The sequence below is a fragment of the Lissotriton helveticus genome, chromosome 1_1 (genome assembly GCF_964261635.1).
Source record: "Lissotriton helveticus chromosome 1_1, aLisHel1.1, whole genome shotgun sequence".
Lineage (NCBI taxonomy): Eukaryota > Metazoa > Chordata > Amphibia > Caudata > Salamandridae > Lissotriton > Lissotriton helveticus.
Window position 1 is genome coordinate 348484451 of NC_136057.1, and position 22143 is coordinate 348506593.

The following is a 22143-nucleotide window of genomic DNA, read 5'->3' on the forward strand; positions in this document are numbered from 1 at the left end:
TTGGTATCCTTCTCCAAGGCCCCGGGGAGACAGTGCAGAGGTGTCCATAAGAATCTGATTTTTCCTTACTGGAGAAGTCGCAGTCGAGGAGGTCGGCATGAAGAAACGGCAGGTGACAGAGTCCAGGAGGGGTGAAACCACAATGGACTCGCTCTGGAGGGCTGGGGAGGTTTGTTGGGACTATTGGCCCACTTCAACTTGGGCAGGAGGCGACGGGTGCAGTGGTGGCTTCAGGTGTTGGGTTTTGGAAATTCCGGAGGCCTGACAGTCTTCCCTGTGGAGTTTCTTCAGAACAGGTCTGCTGTTCACTGTAGGTCTTGAGTCTTTCACAGGCAGGTAAATACTGAATTTAAGAGTGCTAGGGGAGTGTGGGGTAGTAGCCCATGGTCTACTGACTCTTGTGGTCACTACACCCCCTATATGACCACTTCCTGTGGGAAGTGGGCATAGCCCGGTCCCTAAATTCCTAAGTACGCAACCACAAACAGGGCCATTTATGAAAAATCGTATCCACCTAACAGTAGCACCTTAGGGGTGGTACTAGCCTGGAGGTGGCACACCTACCTAACTAGCTAATTTTCCTGTCCGCCGTCCAGGTGCCAAGGGAATCCTACACAAAGGGGTCTGCTTTCCCTCCTGTGAGATGAAGCCGGAATCGCATTACAAAGGAGGCAGCCCTTTGAGGCTTCCCATCCAATGAAGGCTAATCAGCAGGCCAACCTGTGGGAGGGTATTTTACACCATCTACCCAGAAATGCTTTAGTTCTGGTCCTCCTGAGAGCAGAGGCTCTTACCCTAGGAGGTTAGAACAGCGTCTCGGGTGACAGGCTGGCAGAAACCAGTCAGGAAGCATACCAGATGCTGGTAGGTTTTCAGGGGTAACCTCTCAGGTGCCCTCTAGGTGCATGTATTGCTAAACCCAACACTGGCATCAGTGTGAGATTACCAATACGAGATGTTTGATACAAAACATCCCTATTTTCAGTGAAGCCATCGTGTAGCTGGGAACTCATTTTCACCCATGTCCAGCACGTTTTAAAATGGCTTCCCTGGTCACTTGTACTGGCAGTAATAGGACTGAACAGCAAAGGGGCATATCTGCTCATGCAGGCATGCCCTCGCATACAATATTCAGCACCCTGCCTTAGGCCTGCTGTAGTGGTAATTTACTAATATTACAAGCAGTGTTAGGGTACATGGCACATAGGGATGTGTGACAGTTCATGTTTTTACTTTTGTCTGCACCAATAAACACAGCCTGTGTTGCATGTGCTTGGTGAGTGGTCCCTTATGGTGGCACAATGCATGCTGCTGCCCTATGTACCTTCTGTAGTACCTTAGGCCCTAGGTACCAGGAGTACCATTTACTAGGGACTTACAGAGGGTGTTGAAGGTTTTGCCAATTTGGGAAACAATTGAACCTTTTTAAGGAAAGGGCACTGGCACTGGGGACCTGGTTAGCAGGAACCCAGTACACTTCAGTCAAAGTTAAATCAAATACAAGGCAAAACGTGTGTGTGGGCCACCTTTATAAATTTAAAAGAGAGACTAAAGAACATTTTCCGGACACAGCCACTAGACGGTGGAATAATGCACAGCATGTGAACCCAGAAAACAATGACACAGCTCTGATTAGGTATTTTGAGACTGGAGTAAACGTGACATCATATGAAAGCAACCGCATCAAACAGATTTCAACTTATGGTTTTAGGAGTTCCCACATTCATTATACTTGAATATATGTTGACTACACCATTCGTCTAGGCTAAAAAGGTTCATTCAACACAGGGACTGGTTTTTTCATTTATTCATTTTTTTGTTTCAACATACCCTCTTTCTGGGTTCACCAAGATGGCTCGGGGTCGGTCCTGCTCTCCTTTAAGCACCACTCCAATAGGTCTGCCATCCAGCCGCGTGACACTGATGACATTGGTGGCCTCACAGGTCCAGTAGATGTAACGGCTATATATGTCAATACTAAGATCATATGGTTGCATTTCCATATTCTGGTTAGGAGTGGCACTTGCCACTACAGTAAGGCTCTGAAAAAAAGGTGACATTTTTATTAACTTTCTAAATATTTCATGTTAACTAATGATGTTGATGCATAGATTAAAAGTTCATTATAGTGGCATTTGTGCGCCTTGTACTATAGCATTCTTTATTGTTTTATTTACCGCCTATATAAACTCTGCCGTAACACACCTATTGACCTCTTCAGCAATTGTAGCTCCTAGTCTACCCAATTATAGGCATTTTAGAGAGTAAAGATAGAGTTGGATCATGTTGAGTAAAGGGGTTGCAGGACTAAGATTTAAGGAGTAGCTTGCACATCCATCCTAACCCCACTTTCTCAACTAAAAGGAATATTTAAAATAATTATTATGCCACATTCGATGAATGCCACTCAAACTGAAAAAACAGGTGTACACCAGACCTATTATGGACATGTTGGGCTTAATGCTTGGTAAAGGCATTGGACTTAACCCACATGTCTGCACTGTAGATCTCATGCAACAGAACAAGCTGATGAAGGAGAATGGAAACATGTTTACAAAAAATAAAGTCCAGCTAAATAGACAGACAAATAGGTTACGGCCTAACGTGGGTGCCTGCTGCAAAAGAGTAAAAGGAGAAGTTATGCTATGGTATGTACTGAAGAAAAAGATAAGTGAAAGTGAAAAGTACACAACAGGTCCTGAGGCTCTTCAGGGGAGAAATAAAAAGTTCAAGAAAATGAGGAACAATGAATGAAACGGAGAAGATAAAATGAAGCTTATGGGAAGAATAATGTTATACATATAATAGATTATTAGGACAGCTGGTTTCAAAAGGTAGAAATGTTATGTTCAATTAAATAAAATACTGCCTTTGCATAGGGTGGGAAATGCAAAAAGGGACTTCTAGCTGTATAACATTCCATGGTTTAAGTGACCCACTGAGAACTCATACTCTTTTGAGCAATCTTCAGTACCCGAAACGTTGTACCCATTCCTAGATGGTGGCATACGCCAAACATGAATAAAGGATCAAGGGGCAGAGACCATATAAATAGCTTGCAGGTTCTTTAAAGCAGAGTGGAGGTCAAGAAAACCTACTCTGAAAGATTAATGTGCGCTTTTATAGATTTTCTTCAAAGATCACTATGATTTGATTTTATTTAACTTTGCCCCGGTCACAATATTTGTCCAAAGGTGGACAAGACTGTACAAATACCCTGAAAAATTCTTGACCTTGCGTTTACTTTGTCAAGCTGAAACCAGTTATCATGCATTCAGACTAATTGTCTGAGAGGATGGTTAATGAGTCAAACTGATTAGGTCTTCCATTAAAGGGTACCAGGATACTATTATCATTGACATGTTACTGATTACTTAACTCTGAATTGTATCGGAGTTACAAGTGGGTGGATAATGAGGTTGAAAAGACAAGGTGACAACAGGAGTTGTAGTAAACCGTGTTAAATAGGATGGGGGAGAGTAGAAGGACCTGAATTTCACAGAGGTAGAACAGTCTGCCAAAAAGAAGAAATAGTGATTTTGCAGTTTGATGTTCTTCAAAAGTTACATGCTTTGCACAATTGAGCCTTCTAATGGTTGGGTCCGGATGTGTCGGTTTCAAAACATTTTCTATTGTGAGTGGGCATTGACATAAGTGGAGCAGAGCCTTAGTACAATGGTACTCCACAGACCTTTGATGGGGAGGCACCTGGGTCACATGTGAATATAGAAGAACTTCAAGATGCAAAACCATTGATATAGGTTAAAATGGAATCATGGTTCTATGTCACAGAAGATCCAGAATTTGTTTGGGTAGTTCCTAGACTAGACTCTTATTGGGATGGCAATGAGGTGTTAAAAATGCATCTTCTTCACAACCAGCTGCTGGACCTGACTCAATGAGGAAAAAGAAATGTGGTACAGCATTGATGCATTTAAAGAACATCAGAACTGCTTGCACAGTATCACCGAGAGATCTGGGACATTATCAAATTCTTTGTGTCAGATTTACCGAAACACTATCAATGAGATTTCTTAGAGATGCCAAAGTAAGGATCCCTGGGCTCAAACCAGGTCGTTAGCGCAACTGTTGACTCCGCTGAATTTGCAGCTAGAGAAAACTGCCATTGCATCTCTTTGCCCAAGAACTTCATTACAAAGACTTATCTCTGAAGTCTGATACCAAACCCAAAATAGCTAGCCTGCCCTTTTTCAGGGACAGCTCTTTGGGCAAAATACAGAGGAAGATATGCTTTGTATGAATAATAAAACAGAAACCCTAAAGGAGGTAGAGCTGGAAGAACAAAAGAAGTTCTTCAAACAATATAGGCTTCAGGAATGCAGGTTTTTTTTAAAAATCAGAGGGATCAGACCCCGATATGGTCTTTTCAGGAGAAACAAAAACAGGGCTGGGTGGGTGATTAGGGGGGCAGTAATCTCACCTGGAAGAGTGGAAGTTTAACAATGAGATCATGCGAAGCACTAAAAAGCAAGAGATTCTGCATACGGTGCCACAGTAAAAGTTGCAATGCTATTTCATGCCTAGAAGTGCTTCTGCCTTACCCGTACTTGCTGTATCTAGCCAAATCAAAACTACAGATCTCTATAAAAGTCCCCTTGACTGCTGTAACAGCACACTGAAGGTCTTCACACAGTTTTTGTTTAAAATTCAAGAATGTTTTCCACCGTGAAAAGGCCATCCCTACCCTGGCAGCTCAACCTAGTTCTTTCAAGATTGACCAACTCTACTTTTGTGCCTATTCATAGAATAACGTTGCAGCATCTCTCATAGAAAACTTTATTTTTTATTTTTTAATATCGCCGTCACCCAAGTTAGAAGATTTAGCCAATTAGTAGCCTTATCAGCAGATTCGCTTACTATCTTTCATCCAAATAAGGGTAATTTTAAGATTTGCGCTTCATTCTTACCCAAAATTGTGTTTCCACATTAATCAGGCTATTACCCTACTAACTTTCTTCCCTATCCCATCTACACCAGAGGAAAGGGGTCTCCACTCAGGTATTACAATGGTTCTGTGGTTTTATCTGGAGAAACCAAAAAACATTGAAAAAACTTATTGTTGATAATTTATAGCCATATTAGCTAAGGACTGGCAACTTCCAAACAAAGCATCACTAGATGAATGGTGGCCTGTCTTTCCTTATGTTATGTTACCCACTTTTAAACAAGCCGCTAACACGAAAAACCAAAGCTTAATTCGTGAGAGGGAAATGGCTATAACAACATGCATAAGAAATGACCCTATTTCGAGCGCCAGCTCTTCGGCATTGAGAGGTTTCTGCGCCCTTTTCTCCATTCAATTCTCCTTCACTTGATTGCCTTTCGATGTCTAACGCTTCTCCAAGGGACAACTTCCATCTGTGCCTTTCGGGACTGGTGGGGCTCTTCTTTACATTTCGGCTTTCCTTTGGCCACAGAGAGTATCGGATCTGCATCAAGAGTTTTTTTATGTTACCTTTTGTTTTTGAGGTTCCCCAACCTTGGGTTTCTTTGTCAGTTGTTTTCCCTAGACTTCGCTAACCTCTTCCACCTCGACGTTGAAGCCTTCTGCCTGGGTCAGTTCTGCCTCCTCAACATTGTCCTTCTCCTCACCGGACATGCTGTGGTCCCTCAGCAACAGGCTCCCTTATTTTGCACCTGCATGGTTGCTTGGTGTTCACCCCTCTGCCTCTTCCTCGCGCTAAAAGTTTTTAATATAAATTCGATATAGAGATGTACAACCAAACCTTGAGTTGCTAAACCTGTAGCCCTGGTTCTGTATTCTAGGAATCATCCTCAAAGTAATTAACAACCCACCTACTGCTTTATTATTTGCCAGTAATAAATCATCATAATGAATCATAGAATCAATCAATCAATACGAACATTTATAAAGCGCACTACTTACCCGTGAGAGTCTCAAGGCGCTGGAAGGGGGAGGGAGGGGAGCGGTGCTGCTGCTAATGCTCGATTAGCCGGCGAGGTGGGAGAACGATCTTCCGCCGGAGGTTGCTCTTCGGATGCGGGGGACTGTGGCGAGGTCGGCGGAGCTGGCGGTTGGGGGTGTAGAAGCTTAGTCGTTTGTTGAGGTATTCTGGTCCAGTGTTGTGGAGTGCCTTGTGTGCGTGGGTGAGGAGCTTGAAGGTGATCCTCTTGTTGACGGGGAGCAAGTGCAGGTCTCTCAGGTGGGGCGTGATATGGCTGCGGCGAGGGATGTCGAGGAACAGGCGTGCGGAGGCGTTTTGAATGTGTTGTAGTCGTTTCAGGAGTTTGGCCGAGGCTCCTGCATAAAGGGCATTTCCGTAGTATAACCTGCTGCTGACGAGGGCCTGGGTGACCATTCTTCTTGTCTCTGTGGGGATCCACCTGTAGATCTTGCAGAGCATGCGGAGGGTGTTGGAGCAGGAGGACGAGACGGCGTTAATCTGTTTTGTCATAGAGAGGGTAGAGTTGAGGACCCTAGGTTGTGTGCGTGGTCGGTGGGTGTTGGAGCTGTTCCCAGTGCGGTCGGCCACCAGGAGTCGTCCCAGGCCGAGGGGGTGGAGCAGAGGATGATGACTTCAGTCTTGCCCGAGTTTAGCTTCAGTCGGCTGTTTTTCATCCACTCAACGACGGCTTTCATTCCTTCGTGGAGGTTGGTTTTGGTGGTGACAGGATCGGCTGGGTGTCGGCATAGGAGATGATGTTGAGGTCGTGCAGTCGGTGCCATGTAGACGTTGAACAATGTTGGGATGAGCCTTTGGGGTACGCCGCAGAGGATCTCCGTGGCTTCGGAGCGGAAAGGGGAGAGGTGGACGCTCTGGGATCTGCCGGATAGTAAGGAGGTGGTCCAGTCCAGAGCCTTGTCTTGGATCCCGGCGTCGTGCAGGCGGGTGCATAAGGTGCGGTGGCAGACAGTGTCGAAGGCGGCTGATAGGTCCAGGAGGATGAGGGCCGCAGTTTCTCTGTTGTCCAGCAGGGCTCTGATGTCATCGGCGGCTGCGATGAGGGCAGTTTCGGTGCTGTGGTTGCTGCGGAATCTGGACTGGGACGGGTCCAGGATGTTGTTCTCTTCGAGGTAGCGGGTCAGTTGTCTGTCTTCTCGATGATCTTCGCCGGGAACGGGAGCAGGGAGATGGGCCGGAAGTTCTTGAGGTCCTTGGGGTCAGCCTTGGGTTTTTTGAGTAAGGCGTTGATCTCGGCGTGCTTCCAGCTCTCCGGGAAGGTTGCTGTCTCGAAAGAGATGTTGATGGCTTTCTGGAGAAGGGGTGCGGTGGTGGTGCTGGCTTTGATGAAGATGTGGTGTGGGCATGGGTCTGACGGAGAACCGGAGTGGATGGTGTTCATGATTTTGATGGTGTCGTAGTCGTTTATGTTGGTCCAGGAGAGCAGGGGGGTCGGTGCGGATGGTGGTTGTGGGGACGGAGGCCTCAGTGGTTGTCGGGGCGGTCGGGATGTTGAAGCTGTCGTGGATGTCTTTGATCTTGCGATGGAAGAAGGTGTCAAGGGAGTCGCACAGGTCTTGCGAAGGTAGGATGTCGTTGGTGCTGGAGCTGGGGTTGGAGAGTTCCTTCACGATGTTGAAGAGCTCTTTGCTGTTGTGTGCGTTGTTGTCTAGGCGGGAATATTCTATACCATAAAAAAGAACTGACTCTGGGAAGCAAACGCTGGTACAATACAGTCTGGAAAAGGGTGCGTCCGAGGTTCTCAAAGGAAAGGGACAGGGCACTTTTTAAGTTGAGACTACCAGACAGCGAAAGACGTCTGGTTGTGAAACACATTGTGGTCTTACCAAGAACATACAAGGGCTTGCAGCTGAGTCATTGCTTGCCATTGGTTGGTTTTTATTGTCTCTTATTTGCTTGCTTTCTATTCAATGAATTTCCTTGCTCCAGCCAGTTCATGTTGTGCTTGGAGCATAGCCTCTTAACCATCTCTTTGATTGGCTGCCTTCTGTGCTTCCTCTGCTTGCTATTGGGGAACTATTTCTTTCGTTTTGTTTGAGGAATCCTTGAGAGATTACATGAGCGACTGTGATATGACAGATCGCGTACACGAAGTGGGGATTATACCAATTTATTCATTTTTAAATGTAAAGGGCTTTTACACCGTTTAAAAAATAAATAAAATATGGTATACCACTTAGTGGTTATATCATGCGCAGAGTCCAAAGATTCCCCCAGAAGTATAGAGAGCTCAATGTAAATCCAAAGTGCTCCATTTGTGGTAGTGTGGGCAAGCAGTCTTAGGCCTAACACAGAGGAGTGTAAGACATTTGATACGCACACAGTAACTAATAAATGACAACTCAGAAATGAGATCCACATAGTTCTTTCAAGATTTATTTTAAGACCAAGATGTACGTGGACACCGTGCAATTTTCAGGCTATGCAATGTTAACCTACGGAGGAAAACAAGAATGCAGTTTTCCAGGTAAGTGCACAACTTAAGAGATCCTATCTCCGGGGTTTCAGATCAAAGCCAAGCTAGGTTCAGATTAGCATTAAAACTATACCACCTGCAGCACAGGTGCGGTCGGGTGCAGAGGTCAAATCCGTGGTCAGGCGCCCAATGTTAAACAATGGAGACAGGAGGTGATTGAATATGCGCTGCTTAGGTGAGTAAAACGGTGTCAGGGGTCGATCTCCTGGAGTTAAGGTAAGTAAGGGGGCCACAAGGCAGCATCAAACTGACACCCTCTGCAGCTCAGAGGCAGCCGGGTTCAGAGTGCCAACACAGCGTCGTGCGCCCATTGAAATTCAATGAGGGAGATCGGTTTTAGAAAGAGGGTGCAGGTGCTGGTCAGGAGGTTGCACAAAGAAAACAGACAGCTGCCCAGTTACGCCCTGATGCCAGGGGACGTAGGGATACTGTTGGCCCAAGGCCCTGTGGGCTTCGGGGAAGTGGTGTCTTTTGGCGTCAGGAACAGCTTAACGGTCGGGGAAGGGGAGTGAGGGGGTTCCGGCTGCAGGCATCGAGGTAGAGTTTGGTATGGGTCAGGCCACAGTGGACTCTGGCTCAAAAGCACTGGGGAACCTTTGCAGGGACGGTGGCCCACTCGGAACCGGGCCATGGGCGTCAGGTGCAGTGGTGGTTCCGGAGGCGGTTTCGCGGTCCCTCAGGGCTGAGTTCCTTTTTTAAAAAGTTTTTTTCTGGAAAGATCCACTGTCCGCAGGAGATCCTGATCTTTGTTAAAGGCAGGCATTCATCCCAAGGCTTTGGAGGTTGCTGGGCTGCAGGACAGATCGTCTTTTGGCAAAATAACGAAGCAGGCTGCAGACAGGCCAGTAGGGCTGGGGCATAGTCAGATGGTGTCTGAAGTCTTCTCTGCAGGTGCAAAGCTGTAATGTCAGGCTCTTCTTAGGTAATCAGGATTCTAATTTTAGGGTCTGGAGGAGCCACCTAAATACTAGATTTAGGGGGGGGGGGGATTACAGGGAAGTAACAGGTAGGGACCAATGGGTTCCTTACCCAGGGTGTTTACAACCAATATTATGCCACCCTCCTGTGGGGCATAGTCATAGCCCTGATTGGATAAGTCCCACGACCTTCAAGATGGCGGACACTGAAGAAAGTGCTCAACTTTTCCTCCAGCACCAAAGGGATGGAATCGGTGCACACCTATCTATCTTGATTCTCCCACCAGCAGAGGCTGGGTTCGCATTACAAAGGCAGTCAGGCCTTGAAGCTTCCCTCTCAAGCACTGTGCTCACCCTGGTGGAGGAGGGGATGACCCCCCCCCACCCCGCCCAGGATGTGCTTTGTTTTTAGCTTCAGAAAGAAGGGGCTCTCGATCCAGGGGTCCAGAAGGAAAATGCTACTTACCAGTATGCATCTGTTCTTGGCATGTAGAGCTGCAGAGTCTCACACTGAGCATTAGATCGCCACCTGGTGTTGGGCTCGGATGATTGCATGCTGTGATCTTCTTGGAAGAAGTCTTTGCAGTGACGAGATAGGTGACTCCTCCCTTGGACAATAGTGCGCATGGGCATCGACTCCATCCTTAGATTATTTTTCGCCAAGATGGGAAATGATGGAGTTAGTAGAAAGAGAAAAATGATGTCCTTGTGTGTATATCTAATTAAGAGAACTGGAACAGACACAGGTCCTGGGGAGGCGGGTGGGCATGTGAGACTCTGCAGCTCTACATGCCAAGAACAGATGCATACTGGTAAGTAGCATTTTCCGTTCGAAGCATATGAGCTGCAGATCTCACACTGAGCATTGATTATACAGCAGTATCTCCCTTAGGGGTGGTCGCCTGTATCTGTGGCAGTACTTTGAATGAGTTGAGGACAGCTTGGCCTACAGCAGTTTGCTGCTTTGCTTGCACGTCAACACAATAGTGTTTAGTGAAGGTATGTATTGTGGACCATGTTGCTGCTTTCCATATGTCTTCTAGGGGAATGTTTCCTAAGAAAGCCATAGAGGCTCCTAGTTTGCGGGTGGAATGCGCTCTAGGAGGAATGTTTTTGATAGCAGATTTGTATGCATTTTACAATCCACCTAGCAATTCCAGCTTTGGAGATGGGGTTGCCTTTATGTGGTGGTGAGAAGCTACAAACAATTGCTTTGTTTTTCGAAAGGGTTTTGTTCTGTCAATGTAATAGAGAAGGGCTCTTTTTACGTGTAGGGTATGTAGAGCTCTTACTGCTACAGAGTCTGGGTTTTGAAAAAAACACTGGCAACTCTATAGATTGGTTTAAATGAAATGGAGTAATGACTTTAGGAAGAATTTTGGGTTTGTCCTTAGTACCACTTTGTTACGGTGTTATTGTCGAAAAGGTTCTTGTATAGTGAAGGCTTGAATTTCACTAACTCTCCTGAGAGAGGTAATAGCGATAAGGAAAACGGTTTTCCACGTGAGGAATTGCAGTTCACATTTGTGTAAAGGCTCAAAAGGAGGTCCAATGAGCCTGGTAAGGACAATATTTAGGTTACACACCGGAGAGGGTGGTAACCTAGGAGGAATGATTCTTTTTAATCCTTCCATAAATACTTTAATTGCAGGTACTCTAAATAATGACAGATGTAGTCTGTTTTGTAGGTACGCAGCAATGGCTGCAAGATGAAGACGTATGGATGAATATGCTAGATTACATCTCTGTAAGTGTAAAAGGTAGCAGATGATATTCTGGATAGAGGCATCCAGGGGATCAATTTGGTTATTGTTGCAGTAAATGGCAAATCTTTTCATTTTGCTGCATAGCAAGCTCTAGTAGTAGGTCTTCTGGCTACTTTAATGACATTCATACAGTCTGGTGGTAGGTTAAGATAAACAAACTAAGACTTCAGGAGCCAGATTGCCAGATTCAGTTGACTTGGATCTGGAAATCTGATGTCTCCATGGTTCTGCGTTAGCATGGATGGTGTGAGACACAGTTTTTGGTGTGGAACTAGAGAGAGTTCTAGTAGTGTTGTGAACTACTGGTTGGCATGCCCATGTGGGAGCTACTAAGATCATTTTGAGGGATTGCTGTCTTAGTTTGCGCACTACTAGTGATATTAGTGGGAGTGGTGAAAAAGCGTATGCAAATCTGCCTGACCAGTTCATCCATATCGCATTGCCTTGTGACGACTGGTGTGGGAACCTCGCGGCAAAGTACTGGCATTTTGAGTTTTCTTTTGTGGCAACCAGATCTATCTCTGGATGCCCCCATTCTTTGAAGAATGGTTGGAGAACTTGAGAGTGAATCTCCCATTCATGTAGCTGTTGGCCGTGTCTGCTTAACAAATCTGCTATTTGATTGTCTTTCCCTGGCAAGTGTTCTGCGAGGAGAAAAATGTTTTGGGGAATTGCCCACCTCCATATGCTCTGTGCTAGGTGAGACAGCTGTGGAGAGTGTGTCCCTCCTTGTTTCTGGATGTAGTACATGGCTGTCATGTTGTCCGTCCGGATTAACACAGCCTTGTTGTACAAGTATTTCTGGAATGCCTTCAGTGCCAGAAATACTGCTAGCATCTCTAAGTGGTTGATATGCAGTGTCTTCTGTTTGATTGTCCAGAGACCTTGGACTGTGTATTGAAGTAGGTGGGCTCCCCAACCTTTCAGTGATGCGTCCGGGTCAGTTATGGGTTTTTGGGTAAAGGGGTATTTTTAGGGTTCAGGGTCAGTTTTCAGTTTTTGGGTAAAGGGGTATTTTTAGGGTTCAGGGTCAGTTTTCGGGTAAAGGGGTATTTTTAGGGTTCAGGGTCAGTTTTCAGTTTTTGAGTAAAGGGGTATTTTTAGGGTTCAGGGTCAGTTTTCAGTTTTTGGGTAAAGGGGTATTTTTAGGGTTCAGGGTCAGTTTTCAGTTTTTGGGTAAAGGGGTATTTTTAGGGTTCAGGGTCAGTTTTCAGTTTTTGGGTAAAGGGGTATTTTTAAGGTTCAGGGTCAGTTTTCAGTTTTTGGGTAAAGGGGTATTTTTAGGGTTCAGGGTCAGTTTTCAGTTTTTGGGTAAAGGGATATTTTTAGGGTTCAGGGTCAGTTTTCAGTTTTTGGGTAAAGGGGTATTTTTAGGGTTCAGGGTCAGTTTTCAGTTTTTGGGTAAAGGGGTATTTTTAGGGTTCAGGGTCAGTTTTCAGTTTTTGGGTAAAGGGGTATTTTTAGGGTTCAGGGTCAGTTTTGGGTTTTTGGGTAAAGGGGTATTTTTAGGGTTCAGGGTCAGTTTTCAGTTTTTGGGTAAAGGGATATTTTTAGGGTTCAGGGTCAGTTATGGGTTTTTGGGTAAAAGGGTACAGGGTAAAAATAAAGTAAAATTAAATTTATATTAAATTAATTAATTTAGAATTATTTACATTTGTAATTTAAATTATATACTTACCTATACTTACGTTGTAATGGCATGCGTTGTAATAGCCCCTGCGTTGTAAATACCTGCGTTGTAATGCCATGCGTTGTAATGGCACCTGCGATGTAAAAGTTGCGTTGTGATGCCATGCGTTGTAAATGCATGCGTTATAACGTCATACATCCATCTGTTGTAAGTACAATTTGAGGAACAGGCTCGAGGAACTGCCGCCCTGTGGACAAGTGTTTGGTGTTCCACCACTGCAGAGAGCGATGTGTGCGGCTGTCTACCAACACCAGGTCTGTAAGTTGTCCTTGTGCTTGGTTCCACTGTCTTGATAGGCATTCTTGCAATGGGCGCATTTGCAGTCTTGCATATGGTACAATAAAAATGCAAGATACCATTATGCCTATTGGTTGCAGGAACAATCTGGCTAGGAGAGAGTGTTGGTTCTGGAACCTTGTGACTAAGGCTTGAATGCTTTGTATCCTGGCTGGACTGGGATACACTAGAGCTGTAGACATGTTTATTGTAGCCCCTAGGTACTGATGTACATGAGAGGGCTGAAGATGCGACTTGGTGTAGTTAATTGTGAATCCTAAGTCGTGTCCTGTTTGAATTGTTTGAGATGTGTGTTGGACACACTGATTGAATGATTTGGCTTTTATGAGCCAATCGTCTAGGTATGGGAAGACATGGATGTGTTGTCTTCTGAGATGTGCTACTACTACTGCTAGACACTTTGTAAACACTCTTGGTGCAGTTGTGACTCCAAATGGAAGGACTTTGAACTGATAGTGTTGTCCTTCCAGTACAAACCTTAGATACTTCCTGTGAGAAGGATGCGTGGGAATGTGGAAGTAGGTGTCTTTTAGATCTAGCATAGTAAGGAAGTCGCCTTGTTGCAACAATGGGAGCACTTGTAAAGTGATCATATGAAAATGATCTGAGTGTATGTACAGATTGAGGGGCCTGAGGTCGAGAATCAGTCTTAGTGTCCCCATCCTTGGGTATTAGGAAATATAGTGAGTAAACTCCTGTTTCTTGATGTTGTAATGGAACTATTTCTGTTGCGTCTTTTTGAAGCAATGCTAGAACTTCTTGCTTGAGCAGCGCAAGATGTTCTGCAGACATTGGACGCTGTCTGGGTGGTATATGTGGAGGAGTAGCTGTAAGTTCTAAGCAGTAGCCATACTGGATAATCTGTCCTACCCACTTGTCTGTTGTGATGGAATTCCAAACAGGTAGGAACTGTGTTAGTCTGCCCCCTACAGGAGTGTAATATTGTTGGGGGAGCTGAAGAAAGTCACTGTTTTGTGGAGGTTGAGGTTCGACTATTGTTATTTCCTCGACCTCTTCTCTTATTGTTGTTGCCTCTATAGCCTCCTCGAAAATATCCTCTATTGGAAGATGTTTGTGTGTTAGTTTTAAAGGAAGCAGAATTGTCTGCTCCAGCTTGTTTGGAGCCTCGTTGATAAAAGGAGCGACGAAAAGAGCCTCTAGCTTGGGTGGATTGTAGAGCTCCCATAGATTTGGCTGTATCAGTGTCCTTTTTCATTTTCTCAAGTGCTGTATCTACCTCTGGTCCGAACAGTTGTTGGTTGAATGGTTGATTTAAAATAGAAGTCTGCACTTCTTGCTTAAATCCTGAAATGCGTAGCCACACATGACGTCTAAGCAGGACACTTGTGTTTATTGCCCTAGAGGCTGTGTCTGCAACATCAAGTGCACATTTTATTGAGGCATTTAAAATTAGTTTAACCTCCTGAATAAGGTCATCTGCCTGTGCTTTGTATTGGTCAGGTAGATTTTGTAAGAGTTTCTCTAACTGATCATAGTGAGCCCCATCATACCTTGCAAGGAGGGCTTGTGTATTGGCTATGCACCACGTATTACTAGCTTGGGCAGTTATTCTTTTGCCTGAAGCATCTATTATTTTTGATTCCTCATCAGGGTGGTGCTTCGCCTGATGTTTGGGAGTTTGCCCTTTTCCTAGCATTCGAAACGACTAAGGAATCGAAGGGTAGCTGTCCCTTAATGTAGGCAGGGTCTGCTGGAGCAGGCCTGTACTTTTTCTCTATCCTTGGGTTTATAATTCCAGCTCTTACTGGATCTTTAAACACTTCTGGGGCATGCTTAATGACACCTTTAATCATAGGAAGTATTTGAACAGATTTTTGGGATTGTTCAAAAGTATCTAATAGAAAATCTTCTTCTGCCTCGTCTGAGTGCATTGTAACATTATGATAGATGGCAGCCCTATAGATTAGATATCCAAAGCCAATACGGTCTTCTGGAGGAGAAGGTTTGGATGGATATGTATGTGGATCAGGAATATCTGGCACATCCTGTGGGTTTGGATACACCCAGTCTGGTGCTTATGGAAATGGCTCATCTGGGTCTCCCCTTCCCACTATGCTATACTCATCATCATTCTGAGGAGGTGTAAGTAATGAAGAATGAGGACGAGAATTTTGAGGTGAAATATCTGAAAGAGGCGGAGGTGAAGGAGAAGGTACAGGAGAAGAAGGGTGCATCGGAGATGTGGCAGAGTCCTTCTTCTTAACAGGCACTGTAGGTGCAGGTGCTGAGTCTGCTTTCCTCTTCCTGTATGGTGTAGTGGAAACATGTCCTGTTTGTGGATCAATATTAGATCCTTTTTTGTAAGGGATGGAGTTGATGCCCATGCGCACTCTTCTTGAGGAACCACTTTTGGCGCCGATTTTTTCGGTTCCGGACATGGTTGTTGCTTGTCTTTCGCCTTAGGAGCTGTTGTAGGGTCCTTTGGCGTAGCCTTCGGCACCGAAGGTATTGTCTTTGGACTTGAAACCTGTTTCGAGGGCTTGTGAGCATCGGAACCAGGTTTTGTTGGTTCCGATACATAAGATTTCGGCTTTGGAGTCAAACCTGTTTTTAGTCGGCTTCGAAGCGTCGGAAACAGACTTAACTGCTTTCGGAGCCATATGGTCTTTAGAAGTCGACTGTTTTGTACCGTATTTTGGAACCGGGACTTCTTTCGGTTTCGGTGCCGAGGGAGGTGGTGGTATCTGCACGTGCGGTTTCCTCGGTATGGAGCTACGGGAAGGCTTGAGGATTTTCTTCGGAGCCGGGCTCGATGGCGGGGCTTTCGAAGTATTTTTTCAGTCGCGACTGGGCCCCAGAGGCGGAGTGTTGACCTTTGCCTTTGATCTATGTGGGTCTAAGGTAGGGGCAGTAGTACTCACGCGTTGACCCGAAGGTATGGAGTCGGAGTCGTCTGCCTCGGATACGATTTGGAGATCGTCTGAATCTTCCTCTGGGACGCATGGTTCTTCATCGAAGATAGCCACTGGTTCTGGAGCCAATCTCTGCATGCCGTGTCGACGGGCCCTCCGATCTCGAATGGTTTTCTTGGATCGAAAGGATGCGCAGGCTGTACAGCTGGACTCGTCGTGTTCCGGTGATAAGCACAGGTTACTGACCTCGTGATGGTCACTGTGTGGAAACTTTGCTCCACACACTGGGCATTTTTTGAATGGCGTCCTTTCCATGAGTTGTAGGCCTCACAGCGTGGGTAGGCCCAAAGGGCCGCGTCAACGACCGGAATCGAGCTGGTGATGTCGAGTCGATGTTCTTCGATATCGAAAGTTGTTTATCAAAGTTTAGGTAATTGTTTACGCATCAAAACTGATATAAAAGTGTATTTCGAACCGGAGCGGAAAAGTTACATCCGAACCAAGTGGCGGAAAAAACCAATTTAAGGAAGGAGTCGATGCCCATGCGCACTATTGTCCAAGGGAGGAGTCACCCATCTCGTGACTACAAAGACTTCTTCCAAGAAGGCAACAACATGGAATCATCCGAGCCCAGCACCAGGTGGCGATCTAATGCTCAGTGTGAGATCTGCAGCTCATATGCCTCAAACACATGCCTGGTGGTGGCAGGCTGCCTAAAGCCAGGCTGACACCACGCCGGGGTTGATAGGTTTTCAGTGGTCACCTCTGAGGTGCCCTCTGGATACACGTTTCAATAAATCCCACACTGGCATCAGTGTGAGTTTATTGAGAAGAGTTGTTTGGTACCAACCACTCCTGTTGTGAGAAAATGGGGTCCTGTAGCAGTAACACCCTCACCCCCACACTTTTTGACTGGCTTTTGATCCAGCTTTGACTGTAGAGTACTGGGTCCCTGCTGTTCAGGTTCCCAGTACTAGTGTTCATTCACTAAAAACATACCCCCAATTTGTAATTGCAGGAAAGTGCCCCTTTTTGCATGGTTGGCGACCCCCCTGCCCCCGACATATTTTTTGCTTGATGTTTGATGCTCCTTGACTACGTCTGCCCTGGGTTGATGCTAATCAGGTACCCAGGGCCTGTGTTCTTACCCCAAAACTATACCTTTGCTCCCACATTGGCACTCCTTTGGCCTACATATAAGTCTCATATAAAAGGTACCAGGGCCTTGTAGCCAAAAAGAAAGTCTCAGATAGCTGAAGCATATATTATGCCTCCCTTAGAGACTCCTCCCATGACCCACACACTGCCAGTGCAACCTGTGCGCCCGGGGGAGACCCTAAAACTACAAGTCGACATGGCGCACATCCCTGTGTGCCATGCCCACCGAAACACTGCCTGTGCATAGGTCAGTCATCCCTCTAGCAGGTCTTACAGCCCTTAGGGAGGGTGCACTAAACCACAGTGACATAAGCCCTTGGCCCCATACAGTACCTGTGCCATTCACAGGTAATGTAAGTGCAGTAAATCCATTTTTAAACCATGGGCTTGGGGTTTGGCACCCCAATATCCACAGCTCCATGAGGGTTTTACTGAAGACTGAAGTTTGGAATAAGACTTCTCAGCCCTTTAAACCTACACTGATGCCAGTGTTGGATTTATAGCGAAATGCACTCAGAGGGCATCTTAGAGATGCTCCCTGAAAAACGACCTAACTCCAGTGTCCGGGATACGTGGCTGCTTGCAAGCTGCCACCCCGACAGGTTTCTGTACCCTTGGGTCGAGAGCATCCCACTCACAGGGCCCTGAAACAAAGCCCACCCTGGGCAGAGGTGTCAAGCCTCCTTCCCAGGATGGGCAGGGTCCACGAAGGGGAAGCTTCAAGGACCTGCCGGCCTTGTAAGCTGACCCTACCTTTTGCTGCTCCCAGGACCTGGTCCCCACTGGTTATAACCCCCACTTTGGGAGGATGAATCAGCGGGAAAACAGATAGGAGGAGGAGGAGAGGTGTGCCCACCTTTACCAACTCCACCCCTCAGATGAAGAAGGTGAGGCGTAGCACACATCTCAGTCCCCCCCATCTTAAAGATGGAGGGACCCAGCCAACCAGAGAGCCTACCACTCAAGAAGTGCTCAAGAAACCGAATCTGCCTCCGGCCCAATCCGCAAGTCTGCACAACTCGGCACCTGACAACCACGGCCAGAGTACGAGTGGCCCAAAACCACGAGGAGGTCCCCCCAGCGAACCTGACCTGGGATCTGGTGATCGATCTACCTCAAAACACCCGACAACACCTGCAGCCTCTACCTGGAGCACCCTATCCCTTTGCCCGACTGTGACCAGAGCTGGTAAGGATATCCAACGCCTAAAGACAACCTGCACACCTTCCATCCCAATTTACCACTCCAGCCGGTGGTCACCTCCAGAAAGCCTCCCTGCCCGAGCCTGCAGTCTTTATTCCGACCGGAGATCTCCCATTGAATACAGGACACCCGACGTCAACTCAGCACCCTGCACCCAGCGGACCCTGTGCCGCTGTGGGTACATGTGAGAAAGTGCCCTCTTTCTGCATGGTTGCCTCCACTTTTTGCTGAACTGCTGATGTACTTTGAGTGTGCCCTAGGCTCCTGCCAATCAGTTACCTAGGGCCTATGTTCTATTCCTAAAACTGCATTGAAGACCAAACCCAAGTGGTACTCTGGCCACAGGTCAGTCTCTGGTGAATGCTACCACTGGTATCCAGGGTACTGTGACAAGGGAAAGCCTCTAAGGGCTGCAGCACTTATTGTACCACCCTTAGAGGCCCTGTACCTTTACACTCACACACTGCCTTTGCAGGCTCCGTGTTTTGGCGCAGAACAAAGTGAAGAGTTGACATGGCACACATCCCTGTGTGCCATGCCTTCAACCCACTGCCCTGGTATAGATCAGCCACCCCTCTAGCTGGGTGCAATATACCAGTGGTGAGGGTAGAGGTGCATGAGCCCAGTACCCCTACAGTGTCTAAGATAATTCTTAGGCATTGTAAGTGCTGTACTGTCATTAAGAGTATATGGTGCTGGGAGTTTGTCATTACGAACTCCACAGTACCATAATGGCTTTACAGAAAACTGAGAAGTTTGGTATCAAACGTCTCAGCACATTAAACCCACACTGATGCCATTGTGGGATTTAATGAAAAAAGCACACATAGGGCATCTTAGAGATGCCCCCTGAAAAATGACCTAGCACAAGTGTTTAAGCTGAGTGGATGCTCCCCAGCTGTCACCACCAAACATGTTTCTGGAACCCTGGGTCGAGAGCCTGCTGCTCTCAGGGGTCTGATATAATGCACATACTGGGATGAGGTGCCAAGCCTCCTCCCCCAGGATGGGCAGGGTCCACAAAGGGGAAGCTTCAAAGGCTTGCCACCTTTGTGAGCTTCCCCAGGCCTTCTGCTGCTTCCAGCAACTGGTCCCATCAGTCCTGACCCACACTTTGGGCTAGAGAAACGTCAGGAAAACCAAGCGAGGAAGGGAGGTGGGCCCACCTTTGCCAACCCCACCCCTCAGTTGGGGGAGGCGAGGTGAAGCACAACTCTCAGTCCCTGCCATCTTGCAGGGGGAGGGGGGACCCAGCCAACCAGAGAGGGGCATATGCCCCCCTCTCGCAGGAGGTTGGCATAATAGGGGGTGTGCCTATCCCAAGGAAGGTACCCATTGGTCTCAACCTTTTACTTACATGTAATATCCCTAAATTTAGTATTTAGGGGCAATCCTGAACCCTTCCTCCTCAGACAGCAAGAAAGAAGAAGAAGAAGGACATAAGAGCTGTGCTGAAGAAGAAAGAGGACACCAACTGACTTTCCCCTAGTCCTACCGGCCTGTCCCGATCTCGACCTGCTACAGGGAAATCCCTGTGTGTCCTGCAGCCAGCAGCCCCCCCAAGAACCCAGAGGACCTGCCCTGGTTTCCCAAATCAGACTTTGTCTTCCGTGAACACCGGATTTGCTCACCCATAATCTGGATCTGGCCAAATGCGCGAGCCTGCACCACTCTGCACCCAACGCCCATGGCACTAGTTAGAGAGGCCCAACAACACAAAGTCTCCCCGGCGATCCTGATCTGGCGATCCCGGACCTACCTAGAGTCTCCTTCCCACACCTGCAGCCCCTTTCTGGAGGATCCCCCGCGACCACGACTGGAGCCGGTAAGAAAAACCAGAAGCCAAAAGATACCCCTGCACCCGACATCCCACGGCCATGGGTGACCCAACGGACAGTGTCCCTGCATCCCAACTTACCTCTACAACTGATGGTCGCCTACAGAAGATCTTTCTCCCCGACCCAGCGGTGTCTGTTGCAACCACAGTCTCCCCATTGGAAACAACAGGACACCAGACACCAAAACAGCACCCTGCACTCTGCCACCCCTGTGCCGTTGTCGGTGCACCGTGTGTTAAATCGGATCCCCCCTTTGCCCTGAGCCTAAGTCCAGGAGCGTTTCGCAAACAACCATGTGGCCTGCTCTTGAGCAGCCACCAACCGAAGACCCCCTAGACTCCACGGTATAACACTGGGCCTCAGCACCTTGCACCCGGCCGCCTTCATGCCACTGAGGGTGCTTAGAGAGTGCATGCTCTACCCTGGGGGAACCCTGGTTCTAACCCCTGAAAACCAACTCCCACAACCAAGTACTTATCTTTAAACCGATACCGTGGTGTGGGGCCCGGCCGGTGCCGGGGGGAGCCGAGGACTGCTTCTCCCACAGAGCTGACTACGCGGCCCTGTGGACTTCCGCTGTGGGTCGGCGGGCCGTTGAGGAAGGAGTCGACCGCTGCCTGCAGGGACCGGAGGTGCTGCTGGGAATACGACCGGTGAGTGGCCGACGTCCCCCGGGGCAGGCTGGACCTACAGCGCGGCAGATTCTAGACTGGGCACCCGGCGCCGCTCCGCCCGCACTAGGACTTAAGTGTAAAGGCCCAGAGGCCGCAAAAACACTAAGGGCGTCCCGAGGTTTGGGCGCTTTCACTGCGGCTCCCCTAAAGTGCACTGGGAACGATACAACATACGGAGGCAAGGTGGCAGAGCGCCGGGAAAAGATACGCTGGCACCATTCTAGGCAATAACCCCCAGTGCATTGCTCAAGACGCACCCCCCTTGCTGGGCTGCGAGCTGCACTGCTGTGATTGGGACATGGGGAGAGGTTGCTGCATGGCTCTCAATAACTGACGGAAGTTGTAATATTGTACACAGACGCATCAGAACTTCTCTGCCTCTTTGAAATCTCTCGGTCACCAGTGAGGAAATGTCATCTGGCGCTCATTTGTGGACAACTTACACTTCAATTGGGGAGTATCTTAATTCAAAATCCTTCTGTCCCAAGTGCCAGCAGTAATAGCACCAGTCTCATGAACCACGCACTTTGGCATCTTCCCCTGGGGCACAGAGCGAGGGAACCGGCGGGACCGGAGGCAAGGAGAACTATGCCTCCCACCAACCCTTGCTGCACTGTCACGCCGCGCATCACTGTTTGCGCGCCAGGAGGCGCCTAAAAAGGGGTCAGGGGCCGGAGGAGGTCGGGCTGGGCCACCCCCTGAGAGGCACTTCCTAAGCAATGTGAGCGGCAAACTGGTAACTTAAGTATGAGGATGACGTACAGCCACTCCAGGCCCACGGCCTACTACTACCATAGACAGTATGCTTGAAAGAGTATGGTCTCAACAGAGATTGAACTAACGGAGAGGAGGTTATCTTTGGGATTACTCGTACCACAACTTTTCCTGCCAGAAGGAGCAGAGTGGGGGAACATCAGCAACCCTCCCATGACACCTAACGTATTAGTCAGCACTGTCAGCCACCCTCAAATACAGTCAGACAGTCCCGAGTTGGTGAATATTGAGGGTAATGTGATCAATTAGGACTCTATGGATTGTCAATCCCTGGCTCATGGCAAGGACACTGTCCACAACGCTGCCTCAGACCCCAAAGCAACAGGGGCTAAAAGAAAAAGAACTGCGGGGAAACCTATTAGCACTAAGAGAAAACAGCCACCTCGCTCTAAACTACAATCCGCAGCTTTGAGTTCCTGGATACAAGGCACAGCTGCTGTGTCTGCGGGGCCCACTGCCTACCACTGATACCACTGTTGATCTGACTGGATCAGAAGCCACGCTCTATTCTACCCAGACCCAAACTGAGCGC

At 47.6% G+C, this 22143-nt stretch overlaps 1 protein-coding gene across 1 annotated transcript in view; it reads right to left on the bottom strand.

Annotated features, from left to right (window-relative positions):
- The window catches only part of LRP6 (LDL receptor related protein 6), a 1212873-nt gene that overhangs the window by 407553 nt on the left and 783177 nt on the right, over positions 1-22143 (bottom strand). The window contains exon 14 of the mRNA XM_078673499.1: positions 1831-2042. Coding sequence (XP_078529625.1) covers positions 1831-2042 — 212 coding nt within the window. The remainder of the gene's footprint in view (positions 1-1830; positions 2043-22143) is intronic.